Consider the following 16116-nt stretch of genomic DNA (forward strand, 5'->3'; position numbering starts at 1 on the left):
AGCCAGCTAGATTTTCAAGCCATTTTGTGCTGTGTGTTCCCATAAGAATGTGGGTACATCCACGTAACTTACATCCCTGTCACGGCTCCTTCTTCCTGGTGTGTGGTTACTGTGTGATGGTTCCCTAGAGTGGGCCCCTGCACCAGGCTGTATTCTGCACGGTGTGCCTGTGATCTCTGCTCTTTAAGGAGCACTACTGAGGGCTGGATTTCTGTTTCTGTAGTCTGTGGGGCAGCCACTCTCACCTGGAGCTCCTCTGTCTCTCACTTCCCAGACTGTGGTGTTAACAGAAGAAAGGCTGTATAGGGAGCAGCCCAGTCCTGTCTCTATTTGCATAAGCTGGTACTGGTGCACTGTGCGCCCTGAACTCGGAAGTTACCTCTGCTCTGTGGCCCCTTTGGAGACCTCGTGCTCCACGCCCCACCATGCCCATCACCACAGTTCCCTTGGGAGGTGAGTGCATCACTCTTGGGACCAGCCTCAGAGTAGTATGCTCCAGTAAGCCAGCTTGTCTCTGCTTGGGTCCGTGTGTCCTGCTCGGCTGCTCTCTGGCATCCTGCTCTGCAGCCCCTGTGCTGTTCCTCTCGCAGAGCAGCCAGCTGCAGGCCATCCAGGTGTGGTTTGGGCAGCAGCTTGTGCTACCCAGCTACCCCTGGGGCAACCCGTTTCCTGTCCTTCTCACCCCCTTCCTACTGACCCCCTTTCCAGGACTCTGGGGTCTTTTCCACCCTCAGGATACCCCTGGGGTAGGTGGAGGACTTAAGAGTAAGTTTTTTTTTTTTAATTTCCAAGGATTTTTCTTGAAGAGTTGAAAAGAAAGGGGGAGAGATCCTCCATTTGCTGGTTTCCTCCTTAGATGGCTGTGATGGTTGAGACTGAGCCAGGCTGAAGCCCGGAGCCTGGACCTCCATCTAGTTTCCCAAACGGGTGGCAGGGCCCAAGGATTTGGTCCATCTTCCACTGCTTTCCCAGGAGCATTAACTGGATTGGAAGTGGAGCAGCCAGGACTTAAACGGGCACCCATTTGGGATGCTGGCGTTGCAGGCAGCAGCTTAACCAGCCACGCCATGGTGCCGGCCCCAAGAGGAACTTTTCTTACTGGGTTTTCATTGTCATCTTTGGCAGGTGATGCCTTTGCACTCACATGTTATTAAGAATAGTTTTCTTAATGTGTATTACAGTTTTTGACAGATTTGTCAGATATCCTTCCAGAAAGATTATAGCAATTTATACTATCATTATTGGGGTTTCTTTTCCTATGCAACCTCATTAATAGTCTTTTTAAAAAAAAAAAAGATTTTATTTATCTACTTGAAGGAGTTACACAGAGGAGAGGCAGAGAGAAAGAGGTCTTCCACCCGCTGGTTCACTCCCCAGTTGGCTGCAATGGCCAGAGCTGTGCCGATCCGAAGCCAGGAGCCAGGAGCTTCCCCCAGGTCTTCCCACATGGGTGCAGGGGCCCAAGGACTTGGGCCATCTTCTACTGCTTTCCCAGACCATAGCAGAGAGCTGGATTGGAAGAGGAGCAGCCGGGACTTGAACTGACACACATATGTGATGCCAGCACTGCAGGCAGTGGCTTTACCTGCTGCACCACAGCACCGGCCCTGTTACTAGGCTTTTTAATTTCTGCTTGTTTGCCTGGTGAACATGATCTCTTGTTTTAACTTGCATTTTTTCACTTGCAAAGTTGGGTATCTTTAGTGTTTATTGTGTGTGTGTGCAGAGAGACTGATTTACCTGTTATTTTAGATTGATATTTCTCTTCAGTTATTTGACTTTATCTTATTAGAAATCTAATATTTGTTAAAAAAGAAAAGCTCATTAAGTATTTTTTATGTGAATAGTTTTAGAACTGCTATATTGTACTTTATCCTTGTAAGTTTTTTATTTGAAAGTCAGAGTTACAGAGAGAGAGAGAGAGAGAAATATCTTCTATCTACTGGCTTACCCCCAGATGGCCACAATGGCTGGTTCTGGGCCAGGTGGAATCTGGGAGCTCCATCTGGGTCTCCCATGTTGGTAGCAGTGGCCCAAGCACTTGGGCTACGTTCTGCTGCTTTTCCTAGGCCATCAACAGGGAGCTGGATTGGAAGTAGAGCAGCCTGGAAATGAACCGGTGCCCATAATGGGATGGTGGCTTCACAGATGGTGGCTCCACCTGGTACCCCGTAACACCTGCCCCCTGTAATTATCTAGATGTAGTGTAGATACTACCTTAGTAAAAATAAAAATAACTACTACTTTTGAACATTGATTATGTCCAGGCTGTGGGGTAAATGTTCTCTATATACTTCCTCATTTGATCTTTTTTTTTTTTTTTTTTTTTTGGTAAGAGTTAGAAGTAGAGTCAGCGAGAGAGCGAATCCATTCCTTCCATTGGTTCACTCACCAAAAATCCGCAGTGGCAGAGCTGAGCTGATCCAAAGCCAGGAGACAAGAGTTTCTTCCAGGTCTTCCACGTGGGTGCAGAGACCCAAGGACTTGGGCCATCCTCTACTGCTTTCCCAGGCCATAGCATAGAACTGGATCAGAAGAGGAGCAGCCAGGACACGAACCAGTGCCCATATGGGATGCCAGCACTGCAGGCTGGGGCTTTAACCCACTGCACAACAGCACGCCCCCCCCCATTTGATCTTTTACCAACTCTTGGAAGGAATGGATCTTGTGATACAGCCGATTAAGCCACTGCTTGGGGCACCTTTGGTTCCATACTGGAGTACCTGATGTAAGTCCTGGCTGCCCACTTCCAGGACAGCTTCCTGCTAATGCCCTAGGAGACAGCAAATGGTGGATGGAATCCTGAATACCTGCCACCTGTGAGGGAGACCTGAGTGGAGTTTCTGGCTCCTGGTTTCGGCATGGTCCAGGCCCAGTTGTTGGAGACATTTGGAGAGTGAACCAGTAGATAGAAGATTTCTCTCTCTCTCTTGCCCTCTCTGATGCTCTGCCTTTCAAATAAATAAAAATGAATAAACATTTAAAAAACTAAAATAACTCTTGAAGTATGGTGGTAGCATATGTGATAGATCCAAACAAGAGAAATGTAAAATATTTTATTCTGATCTTGACTTTTTATTTTATTTTTATTCCTTCTAAATACTGGTTTCTCCTGATTTTCTACTGCCTATACCTTGTCCTATGATTTTCTTTCCAAAGCATAGGCGAGATGTAGAAAGGTTAAGTTGATAGAGATCAAATGGGAGGTGGCGAATGGGTGCTCTAGTGGGCAGAGTGAGGACCATAGCAGCCGCTTCCCCACAGCTGACCCTACACTGTTGGCTTAGCCGACATGTACTGATCCCTCTCTGTGCCAGCCTGTGGAGACGCAGAGATCTCAGAATCGCTGCCCCAGGGAGCTTGTGTTTTGATTTGTCACAGGTAACTGATGTTGCAGCAGACAGGTGAGCACAGGTCACCTCACTGGGGCCCTGGGATGTGAGTTTGTGTTGGTGCAAGCAGCAGTGTGGAGAGGGGTGTGTCACAGGAAGTAGCTGGGGTCTTTATCCCCACCCAGAGCAGGGCCAGAGCTATGCTCTGTTGTGTGCATCGTGTGCTTGATTGGTCATGCAGAAAGAGCCCTGTGTGTGGTTTACAAAGCAAGATAGTGTACTAACTAAAGTGTCCTTGGCCCTCACCGGAGTGTTGCAGTGTTCCCACTGGTTTCCTTTTTCTGGTCCAGGGTCTGAGCCAGGCCTCCAGCTTGCCTCCAGTGTCCTGTCTGGTTAGTCTCCCAGAGTCGGGGACAGTTCTTCAGTCTTCCTTCATGGCCTGGACGCTTCTGAAGAGTCCTGGTCAGTTATGCTGCAGAGGAACGTTCAGTTTGACTTGGCCTGATGTTCTCATGATCAGACTGAGGTTGTGCGTGCTGGCAGAGAGAGAGAGAGGTCTGCCATCCACTGGTTCACTCCCCAACTGGCTGCGACGGCTGGAGCTACGCCGATCCAAAGCCAGGAGCCAGGAGCTTCCTCTGGGTTTCACACACAGGTGCAGGAGCCCAGGGACTTGGGCCATTTTCTGCTTTCCCAGGCCATAGCAGAGAGCTGGATCGGAAGTGGGGCAGCTGGGACTAGAACTGGCACCTGTATGCCATGCCAGCACTGCAGGCAGCAGCTTTACCTGCAACACCACAGCGCCAGGCCCTATCAGGCATTCTGAATTTGCTACGGTGAGGTTCACTTTTTCCATCATTCCTTCTACAGTTTTAAAACTTTAATTATCTTTTTAAAAAAGATTTATTTATCTATTTGAAAGTCAGAGAGAGAAGGAGAGACAGAGAGAGGTCTTTCATCTACTGCTTCCCTGCCCAACCAGCTGCAATGGCCAGAGCTGAGTTGACCTGAAGCCAGGAGCCAGGAACCTTCCCTGGGCCTCCCACATGGGCACAGGGGCCCAAGGACCCAGGCCATCCTCCAGTGCCTTGCCAGGTCATAGCATGGGGCTGGATTGGAAGTGGAGCAGCCAAGATCCGAACTAGCACCCACATGGGATGCGGGATGCTGGCACCACAGGCCTAGGCCCTAACCCGTTGAACCACAGCACTAGTCCTTTATTTATCATTTTTGAAAAAGATTTTATTGGCCAGCCCCGTGGCTCACTAGGCTAATCCTCTGCCTGCAGTGGCGGCACCCCGGGTTCTAGTCCCAGTCAGGGCGCCGGATTCTGTCCCAGTTGCTCCTCTTCCAGACCAGCTCTCTGCTGTGGCCTGGGAGTACAGTGGAGGATGGCCTGAGTGCTTGGCCCCGCACCTGCATGGGAGACCAGGAGGAGGCACCTGGCTCCTGGCTTCGGATTGGAACAGTGCGCCGGCTTCAACGCGCCGCCCGTGGCAGCCCCTTGGGGGGTGAACCAATGGAAAAAGGAAGACCTTTCTCTCTCTCTCTCTCTCTCTCTCTCTCACACTCTCACTCTCTCACTCTCTCGCTCTCACTCTCACTCTCACTCTCACTCTCACTGTCCTACTCTGCTTGTCAAAAAAAAATAAAATAAAAAGTATTTTATTTTTTTAACTTTTATTTAATGAATATAAATTTCCAAAGTACAGCTTATGGATTACAATGGCTTCCCCCCATAACGTCCCTCCCACCCAGAACCCTCCCCTTTCCCACTCCCTCTCCCCTTCCATTCACATCAAGATTCATTTTCGATCCTCTTTATGTACAGAAGATCAGTTTAGCATACATTAAGTAAAGATTTCAACAGTTTGCTCCCACACAGAAACATAAAGTGAAAAATAATAGATGATTTTTTAAATGATGATGAAATCAGATCAGACCTATTGTCATGTTTCATCCCAGTGAGAGTCAAGTTGGGAATTGATAATTTCTCTTTTTTTTTTACAGAAGATCAGTTTAGTATACATTAAGTAAAGATTTCAACAGTTTGCACCCCCATAGAAACACAAAGTGAAATATACTGTGTGAGTACTCGTTATAACATTAAATCTCACTGTACAGCACATTAAGGACAGAGATCCTACATGAGGAGTAAGTGCACAGTGACTCCTGTTGTTGACTTTACAAATTGACACTCCTGTTTATGGCATCAGTAATCTCCCTATGCTCCAGTCATGAGTTTCCAAGGCTATGGAAGCCTTTTGAGTTCTCCAACTCCTATCTTGTTTAGACAAGGTCATAGTCAAAGTGGAGGTTCTCTCCTCCCTTCAGAGAAAAGTACCTCCTTCTTTGAAGACCTGTTCTTTCCACTGGGATCTCACTCACAGAGATCTTTCATTTAGTTTTTTTTTTTTTTTTTTTTTCTGCCAGAGTATCTTGGCTTTCCATGCCTGAAATACTCTCGTGGGCTTTTCAGCCAGATCCGAATGCCTTTAGGGCTGATTCTGAGGCCAGAGTGCTGTTTAGGACATCTGCCATTCTATGAGTCTGCTGTGTATCTCGCTTCCCATGTTGGATCACTCTCCCCTTTATTTATTCTATTGGTTAGTATTAGCAGGTACTAGACTTGTTTATGTGCTTCCTTTGACTCTTAGTCCTTTCATTATGATCAATTGTGAACTGAAATTGATCACTTGGACTGGTGAGATGGCATTGGTACATGCCACCTTGATGGGATTGAATTGGAGTCCCCTGGTATGTTTCTAACTCTACCATTTGGGGCAAGTCAGCTTGAGCATGTCCCAAATTGTACATCTCTTCCCTCTCTTATTCCCACTCTTATGTTTAACAGGGATCACATTTCAGTTAAATTTCAACACTTAAGAATAACTGTGTATTAATTACAGAATTAAACCAGTCATATTAAGTAGAACAGATTAAAAAAATACTAACGGGGATAATGTATTAAGTTGTTAACAGTCGGGGCTATGCTGATCAAGTCACCGTTTCTCATAGTGTCCATTTCACTTCAACAGGTTTCCATTTTGGTGCTCAGTCAGTTGTCACTGATCAGGGAGAACATATGATATTTGTCCCTTTGGGACTGGCTTATTTCACTCAGCATGATGTGTTCCAGATTCCTCCATTTTGTTGCAAATGACTGGATTTCATTGTTTCTTACTGCGGTATAGTATTCTAAAGAGTACATATCCCATAATTTCTTTATCCAGTCTACCGTTGATGGGCATTTAGGTTGGTTCCAGGTCTTGGCTATTGTGAATTGTGCTGCAATAAACATTAGGGTGCAGACCGCTTTTGTGTTTGCCAATTTAAATTCCTTTGGGTAAATTCCAAGGAGTGGGATGGCTGGGTCGAACAGTAGGGTTATCTTCAGGTTTCTGAGGAATCTCCAGACTGACTTCCATAGTGGCTTGACCAGTTTGCATTCCCACCAACAGTGGGTTAGTGTCCCTTTTTCCCCACATCCCCGCCAGCATCTGTTGTTGGTAGATTTCTGTATGTGAGCCATTCTAACCGGGGTGAGGTGAAACCTCATTGTGGTTTTGATTTGCATTTCCCTGAGTCCTAATGATCTTGAACATTTTTTCATGTGCCTGTTGGCCATTTGGATTTCCTCTTTTGAAAAATGTCTATTGAGGTCCTTGGCCCATCTCTTAAGTGGGTTGTTGGTTTTGTTTTTGTGGAGTTTCTTGATCTCTTTGTAGATTCTGGTTATTAACCCTTTATCTGTTGCATAGTTTGCAAATATTTTTTCCCATTCTGTCGGTTGTCTCTTCACTCTCCTGACTGTTTCTTTTGCAGTACAGAAACTTCTCAATTTGATGCAATCCCAGTAGTTGATTTTGGCTTTGACTGCCTGTGCCTCCCGGGTCTTTCCCAGAAACTCTTTGCTTGTGCCAATATCTTGAAGGGTTTCTCCAATGTTCTCTAATAACTTGATGGTGTCAGGTCGTAGATTTCGGTCTTTAATCCATGTTGAGTGGATTTTTGTGTAAGGTGTAAGGTAGGGGTCTTGCTTCATGCTTCTGCACATGGAAATCCAGTTTTCCCAGCACCATTTAGTGAATAGACTGTCCTTGCTCCAGGAATTGGTTTTAGATCCTTGATCAAATATAAGTTGGCTGTAGATGTTTGGGTTGATTTCTGGTGTTTCAATTCTGTTCCATTGGTCTATCCATCTGTTTCTGTACCAGTACCATGCTGTTTTGATTACAACTGCCCTGTAGTGTGTCCTGAAATCTGGTGTTGTGATGCCTCCAGCTTTGTTTTTGTTGTACAAGATTGCTTTAGCTATTCGAGGTCTCTTTTGCCTCCATATGAATTTCAGCATCATTTTTTCTAGATCTGAGAAGAATGTCTTTGGTATCCTGATTGGAATTGCATTGAATCTATAAATTGCTTTTGGGAGAATGGACATTTTGATGATGTTGATTCTCGCAATCCATGAGCATGGAAGATTGTTCCATTTTTTGGTATCCTCTTCTATTTCTTTCTTTAAGACTTTGTAATTCTCATCGTAGAGATCTTTAACGTCCTTGGTTAAGTTTATTCCAAGGTATTTGATTGTTTTTGTAGCTATTGTGAATGGGATTGATCTTAGCAGTTCTTTCTCAGCCATGGCATTGCTTGTGTATACAAAGGCTGTTGATTTTTGTGCATTGATTTTATATCCTGCCACTTTGCCAAACTCCTCTATGAGTTCCAATAGTCTCTTAGTAGAGTTCTTTGGATCCCCTAAGTAAAGAATCATATTGTCTGCAAAGAGGGATAGTTTGACTTCTTCCTTCTCAATTTGTATTCCTTTAATTTCTTTTTCTTGTCTGATGGCTCTGGCTAAAACTCCCAGAACTATGTTAAATAGCAGTGGTGAGAGTGGTCATCCCTGCCTGGTGCCAGATCTCAGTGGAAATGCTTCCAACTTGTCCCCATTTAATAGGATGCTGGCCATGGGCTTTTCATGAATTGCTTTGATTATATTGAGGAATGTTCCTTCTATACCCAATTTGCTTAGAGTTTTCATCATGAAAGGGTGTTGAATTTTATCGAATGCTTTCTCTGCATCAATTGAGATAATCATATGGTTTTTCTTTTGCAGTCTGTTAATGTGGTGAATCACATTGGTTGATTTGCGAATGTTGAACCATCCCTGCATACCAGGGATAAATCCCACTTGGTCTGGGTGGATGATTTTTCTGATGTGTTGTTGTATTCTATTGGCGTGAAATTTATTGAGGATTTTTGCGTCTATGTTCATCAGGGATATTGGTCTATAATTTTCTTTTAGTGCTGCATCTTTCTCTGGCTTAGGGATTAAGGTGATGCTGGCTTCATAGAAAGAATTTGGGAGGATTCCCTCTTTTTCAATTGTTCTGAATAGTTTGAGAAGAAATGGGATTAGTTCTTCTTTAAATGTCTGGTAGAATTCAGCAGTGAATCCATCTGGTCCTGGGCTCTTCTTTGTTGGGAGGGCCTTTATTACTGTTTCGATTTCTGTTTCAGTTATGGGTCTATTTAGGTTTTCTGTGTCTTCATGGTTCAATTTTGGTAGATTGCATGTGTCCAGGAATCTATCCATTTATGATAGATTTTCCTGTTTGCTGGCATACAAGTCCTTGTAGTAATTTCTGATGATTCTTTTTATTTCTGTGGTGTCTGTTGTTATGTTTCCTTTTTCATCTCTGATTTTATTGATTTGGGTCTTTTCTTTTTTTTAGTTAGTTGGGCCAATGGGGTGTCCATTTTGTTTATTTTTTCAAAAACCCAGCTTCTCACTCGGCTGATTTTTTGTAATTTTTTTTTGGATTCAATCCTGTTAATTTCTTCTCTGCTTTTAATTATTTCTCTTCTACTAGATTTGGGTTTGGTTTGGCTGCAGTTTTTCTAGGTCCTTGAGACGTGCTGAAAGCTCATTTATTTGGTACCTTTCCAATTTCTTGATATAGGCACCTATTGCTATTAACTTGCCTCTCAATACTGCTTTTGCTGTATCCCATAAGTTTTGATATGTTGTGTTGTGAAAACTTCTAAATGTTCTTATCATAAATTTTTTGAAATCCATATCTTGCATTTCTTCTATCTCATCATCTTCATAATCTTGGCTTGGGGTGTTTTGTTTATTTGGAGGCATCATAGTGTCATCGTTGATCTTGTTCCCTCGATTTCTGTGTTTGTTGCTTGGCATAGTTAATTCTTCTTTCGTCACTGCGCTTTTTTTTTTTTATACTATGTCTGTGTTAAGTGGACTGCCTGCTGTTGGAGGAGCCTTGGAGGCTTGAGATGGGTGTGGCCTGAGAGCTCTGCTTGGTTCTTCTGGGTTACGGGTGTGCAAAGGTGACACCCTCAGGTTATGCGTGGTAAATCTCTCCTTTTTATTTATTTATTTATTTAGGAGGTAAGTAATATCGCACCGCACTGCTGTGCAGAATTGATGGTATTTAGCTTCAGATCTCTGGCTTCTACCCAAAGAGTCTGTGCAGGCTCTGTTTCTCCTCTGGACTCCCACTGGGTTGCCTAGGCTACTGAATTGTAGTGACTCAGTTCCTTAGCTCTCCCTAGTTGTTATCTAAATCCAGAGTGAAGGCCTGCTCTTTGTCTCTTGCTTGCCTTTGCAAGGTTGGCAGAGAGAGAAACTCCTCTGTACCAGTACCCCCCCACACACCTTTTTTCCTTCTCTCCCGTAGTCAGTCTGGTGAACTTTCCCGCTCCCCTCTAGATTCTGACCACCATTTCCCCGCCAATGTCTCAGGTTACTGAGCTCACCTCCCCTTCCAGCACCGATGTGTGGACTCAGAGCCCTGGGCGTCCCTGCTCTCCCTGCTGGTGTCTGTGTGACATCCACTCCCCTTCCTGCACCGGCACACAGACCATGCAGCTCCCGCAGCTCGGCTTCCGCGCGGTGGGTGACCTTGTTCTCCCAGTAGGTCCTCCGAGTCACAGCCACTAGATCCGGAAGAGTTTCCTCTGCAGTTTTTTCCTGATCCTTTTTCTGAGGCTACCATAACTCCACTTTTATTAAACTAAATTTTCCCGCACTATCGGTGTGCGCCCTCACTGTTCCGCCATCTTGGCTCCACCCCGTCCTTCAATAAAAATATTTTATTTATTTGAGAGGTAGAGTTATAGACAGAGAAAGACATAGAGAAAGGTCTTCCTCTGCTGGTTCACTCCCCAAATGGTTGCAGTGGCAGGAGCTGAGCTGATCAGAAGTCAGAAGCCAGGAGCTTCTTCCAGCTCTCTCACAGGGGTGCAGGGGCCCAAGCACCTGGGCTATCTCCTACTGCTTCCCAAGGCCATAAGCAGAGAGCTGGCTTGGAAGAGGAGCAGCTGGGACGCAAACTGGCCACATACAGGATGCCGGTGTGGCAGGTGGAGGCTTAGCCTACTGTACACAGCACAGGCCCCTATTGATCTTGCTATTTCTTTGAAAGGCAGAGAGACAGAGATCCTCAATATCCTGGGTCACTGCTCCTGCAGTCTCCCCCTGTCCCCTGTAGTGACACTGCACACCCACCCCTGTGGGCCCTGCTGAGGCCCTGACGGCGGCTCCTCCAATGCCTCTGTCCCCAGGTGCCGTTCCCCCTGGCTCTGAGGATGCGGGACATCTACATCCTGGAGGGCGAGCACATGCTCCCAGCCATGGCATACACGGCCGTCAAGATCCATCACAGTGAGTCCTCAGGGCCCACAGAGGCCCGGGTGCTGGGGACGGAGGAGCTGGGGGTCCCCCTGCCTGTCCCTCGTGAGCAGGGCTTGAGGGAGGGATGAGGGGGTTGGGGAGGCCTGGGTTCCCTTCAGGAGGGCACTGAGAATCCCCCTGTTGCATCCCCAATCCCAGGCCCCCACAGACCACAAGGAGAAGTGGCCAGGGTCATCCCACTGTCAATTGGCCCCTGAACAGTCCCTCCAGTGCTTGGCTTGACACCCAAGACATACTGGCCCGATGACCACAACTGTCTGCACACAGGACCCTCCTAGGACAGGTGGGTGGGTTGCCACCTGCATGTGGGCAGGGCTAGAGGGAGGTGGGGCTGTGGGAGACCCTGTGCAGTGAGGGGGAAACAGGCCGGCAGAGAATCCCCTTCAGCCATCTGAGAACCCCTGGAAGGCCCAGGTAACCTGAGCCCAGTTGTGGGGGCCGAGTGCACTCCTGTGAGCAGGGCTGGGCACAGAGGCAGGCGCTGGGGGCCCCCGCGGCAGAACACAAGTGCAACTGAGTGTGGACTCTGCAGCCCTAGCCTCGGGCCAACAGAAGGCAGCGGGACCCGGAGCATCGCTGGCCTCTGGGCTGCGGTGGGGAGGGGTCCCCGTGCTCCTCCCCTGCTGCTGCTGCCATCAAGGACCTGAGCGCCTGGGTCCCCATGCAGAGCAGAGATGGGTTTGTCCCAGCTCTGAGGCTCTAAGTGGGGGCCCAGGTGCAGGCTGTCCAGGCACTGGGGAGGCCCCACTGTGCCTCCAGGTGCTGCCTCCCCTGGGTGCTCGTAGGACAGTAGCAGTGACAGCCCAGTCTCACCAGGAAAGAGACAGTGGCCCAGGGGCAGAGGACACAGGGCACCCCTGCCACCTCTTTAGAAACTGCATTCCCTGTTCCCAAGGGCCTAAACCGATCTCCATGTCTGCCCCACAGCCCCAGCTCTCACCCCCATCATCTTAGGCTCAGTTCCTTTCCAGCCATGTAGGAGGGACTCAGATGTGGGTAACTCAGCGAATGCACTGTTAGGGCGCAGGAGGTCAGGTGGGGGAGGTGACGGGGTCCTGAGTTGGTGCCTGGGTCCCCAGAGATGAGAGTGAGGCAAGGAGTTCAGGGCCATCCACCCTGTGGGGCTGTGCAGGAGGAGCCGGCGGTGTCCCAGGGCTCCCCTGGCCCGGGCTGCACACACCCTCCCGTCTGGGGCCAGCAGCCTGGAAGAGTCCTCAGCGTCACACGTGGTGATGGGGACCCCAGGGTTTTGTCGGGGCAAGCACCGAGCAGGCCAGACCGGGGCTGTGGTAAACAAACCGTGTCTCTTCTTGCAGCCAAGGCTATAAAACGGTGCAGCAGGCCCCTGGGGCAGGCACGCGTCTCCCAGATGCACGTTCCTGCCCCCACTGCTCCGAAGGCCAAAATCACCATTCAGGACACAGTGGCAGTGTGGGAGCAGACCAGGGGTCCCGCTACCCGTGCAGTGATGATCCGTCCTCCAGAAAGCTTTGGCCTCCGCATCGCCGAGAGGGAAGGCCTGGAGGAGGAGGAGAGCTGGGAAGGCAGCCCAGAGCCCCTCGGCCTGGGCTCCCCTGTGGGGACCGCAGAGTCTCCAGCTGCGGCCAGCCACACAGAGTCTCCAGAGTACTCGAGGAGGTGGGGAGGCCTGTGCCAGTGCGCCAGTCTCCCTAACCTGAGCAGGCCAGAGCACAGGGAGGACAACTCCTCCGACGCTGGCAGCCGGGAGGGCCTGTGGATGTGGGCTCCTCCACGGGCCTCGGAGCCCCCAGAACCAGGGCCCATGCAGGCTGTCCCCGCCTGGGGGCCACGGCTGAAGACTTCCCCCTACTGGCATGGCAGCCCCACGCACTCTGGGGACAGTCACGGGCTGGAGCCGGCCAGAGCCAGCCCTGGGCTGGGAGACCAGGCCCACGTGCCCTCCCTGGCCAGAGGCCTCCTTACCTCCTATTCCACAGGGCACCTGGATGATGGGTGCCTCCTAGAAGAGAGGCCGAGTCCAGCATCTGTCCTGCCCAGGCTGGGCAGCAGCCTTCCGTGTGTCTTCACGGCATCCTGTGCACTTGGTTGAGCCCCCACCGCCCAGGCTCTTCCTGGGGCCAGGACACCCTGACACTGGAAGACAACAGCCATGCCAGGAGCCACTGTACTCTCCTCCCCGCCCCCCTCCCCCACCGCCACCCTCAGGTGGTGCTGAGCCTGTATTAAATTGTCCCATGGAAAGGAGTTTGCTCCAGTTTGTGACCCCGGTGCCCAGCGGCAGCAAGCTTCCCCGTGTTCCTGGGGAGATGGGTGGTTCCACAGCCCCCATCCTCAGGCAGAGACCCGCTCAGGACCCTGCAGGCACAGAAGAAACTCCTGGCTCCTGGCTTTGGATCGGCACAGCTCTGGTGGTTGTGGCCATCTGGGGAGTGAACGAGCAGATGGAAGACCTCTCTCTCTGTCTTTGCCTCTCCTCTCTCTGTGTAACTCTGACTTTCAAATAAATAAATAAATATTTTAAAAATGTATTATGTAAAAAATGAATTATGTATTCAAAATGTAGAGTGGCAGTGAAAGAGAGACAAATCCTTCATCTACTGGTTGATTCCCCAGAAGTCCTTGAGGTCCAGTTCTATGCCAAGCGAAGGTCAGGAACCAGAATTCCAACTGTGACTCCCATGCGGGAGCAGCGGCCCACATATTGGGGCCGTCTTCCACTGCTTTCCCAGGCCTGTTGGCAGAGAGCTGGATCCGAAGCTGAGCAGCTGGGACTCGAACCAGCTCTCCACTATGGGATGCCATCATTGCAAGTTAGCACCACCCTGGCCCGTGCACTTTAAATGCTAATATCCATGAACTTATTGAAGTCCTCTCCTACCCATGTGAACGTGTCCTTGTTTAGAGACTTCGGAGAAGCAGGCCACGCCCTCAGCTCCTCTGACAGCCCTCATGTTCCTGGAGCTCCCGTCCCTCCACAAGGGAGGGAAACCATGGAGAACTGAAGACGGGAGGGCGAGCCCAAGCGCGCAGGGGCGAGTGTGCACTGGGGCTGAGCCTGGCTGTCACTCCTACTGGCCTCCCAGCTCCTGCTGGGCTGCACCCTGGGGAGCCCCAAGCACATCAGCGCTCCCCACCAGGCCCTCTTGCTGCTCCTGGCCACAGTGGACAGCAGAAGGCAAGCGTGTGCAGGTGGACGAGAGCAGAGCAAGCCAAGGAAGCGGAACTCGCCTTAGCACAAGCTTCCCTCTACCAGCCCAGTCCTGCCACAGCAAGAACTCACGTGCAGGGCAGGTGCTGGGGCACAGCGGGTTCCACTGCTGCTTAGGATGTGGGCATCACAGGTCAGAATGCCTAGAGTCCTGTCCCACTGCTGCTTCCTGGCCAGCTTCCGGCCAGCCCCAGCTGTGCTCCCCTGTGTGGGGGAGGTGAACTTGCAGCTGCAAGACTTCCCTCACCATATGGGTGCTGGTTCCAGTCCCAGGCATTCCTCTTCTGATCTAGCTCTCTGCTATGGTCTGGGAGAGCAGTAGAAGATGGCCCAGGTCCTTGGGCCCCTGCACCCACATGCGAGACCCTGAAGAAGCTCCTGGCTTCGGATCGACGCAGCTCCGGCTGTTGTGGCCATCTGGGGAGTGAACCAGCGGGCGGAAGACCTCTTGTTCTCTGACTCTGTCAATGCTTCTCTGCAACTGTGGCTTTCAAATAAATTAAAAAAAAAAAAAATGGAAGGAGGCCATGGAGGGAGGGAGACTGGGGCAGGAGGTGGCAGAGGCAGCAGGGTGGGAGAGGGTGTGTGCGGGGAAGCCAGGGACAGAAGGGAGCTGGGCTCCCCTGGGGCGTCTTTCGGGGAGCACAGGTGCGGGAAGAGATGGAGAAGTCGTGCACGACCCCTGCCTTTTGACAAGGCTGCACTTCTCTGTGTGTCCTGGTTCTGTTCTCCCCACGGGAAGACAAGGACCTGGGCGTCTCTCCCAGCCCAGTCAGGGTCCTTGACACCCAAAGAACAGAATGTGGTCAAATGCCAAGTAGGTGTTTAGAGACAACTGGTCTACCCCGTGTCCCCTAGCCTTCAGGGCCATGAGTGCAAGAGAGAAGCAGAGGAGCTGTACTCCGGCCTGCCCGCCACACTGGCACTGGGTCTCCTGCAGTTCCCATAGTCACAGCAGCCAGTCGTCAGGGTCCCAGCCAAGGTGCGAGAGGCTGAGCTGGCCCAGGGCTCCAGAGGCCCTGTGTGGTGCTTTCTCCCCTTGCCCAGGCAGGGTTTCCACTGGTTCTGCGCCTTCCCTGCACCCAGGCATGGGCCCATGGTCAGGTCCCTGGGAAGAGAGAGGGAGAAGGAGCTAAGCCCTGTGTTAATCCAGGGCTGGACTTGGCCAGTATCAACACACACACACGTGCGCCCTCTGCAACTGCAGGTCATGCAAGCTGTGGCCTGGGTTGGGCGTGGAGCCCCCCATCCCCGGGAGGACAGGCCCCTCCTGTCCCACTGGGGACACAGAGCAGGTATAAAGGGCCCCGCGATGGCAGCGGCTGTCCCTGCACCATGAAGCCTGCTGCTTGCCTGGTGCTGCTCGGCGCTGCCTGGCTCCTGTTCTCTCTTGCCAGTGGGTGCCAGCCACGGACGCCTGGGCTGGGGGTGCTCTGGGGGCAGGGGCCAGCTTTCCAGGGCAGTGCTGGCTCCCAGGGCGGGTGAAGGGACGCACCTGCCGTGACCCATGCCTTCCATTTCTCTTCAGATTGTGACATCTGCCGGCTGTGCAGACAGCTGTTTATGAATTTCTGTCAGGACCCTCCGATGAGTATATTTCCTATGTGCAAAATTACCAAAGTGACCCGCTAGTGCTGCAAAACGCCCTGGCGCTGAAGCAGTGCGTGATGGGAAACTGACAGCAGAGGAGAAGGGGCACGCGATCAGTGCTGTGGTGAGTCCAGCTGGGCCTGGCCCAACACCGGCTCCTTCCAGGGCCCTGGGGAGGGGCACTGCTCGTGCCCACCACAGCCCAGCCTGGGACTCTGTGGGAAGAACCTCCAGATGAGGATGCAGAGTTGGGGGCCGCCCCCCCCCCCACGGTGCGGGAAAGG

The 16116-nt window shown here is 50.6% G+C and overlaps 1 protein-coding gene across 1 annotated transcript in view; it reads left to right on the forward strand.

Moving 5' to 3' along the window:
• Positions 1–10842: 10842 nt before the first annotated feature.
• The window catches only part of LOC149120805 (uncharacterized), a 48022-nt gene continuing 42748 nt past the window's right edge, over positions 10843–16116 (forward strand). The window contains exons 1-2 of the mRNA XM_089319070.1: positions 10843–11022; positions 12369–13026. Coding sequence (XP_089175196.1) covers positions 10947–11022; positions 12369–13026 — 734 coding nt within the window. The 5' untranslated portion in view covers positions 10843–10946. The remainder of the gene's footprint in view (positions 11023–12368; positions 13027–16116) is intronic.

The sequence above is a fragment of the Oryctolagus cuniculus genome, chromosome 18, assembly GCF_051225735.1.
Source record: "Oryctolagus cuniculus isolate XC-2025 breed Fujian yellow rabbit chromosome 18, ASM5122573v1, whole genome shotgun sequence".
Taxonomy (NCBI): Eukaryota; Metazoa; Chordata; class Mammalia; order Lagomorpha; family Leporidae; genus Oryctolagus; species Oryctolagus cuniculus.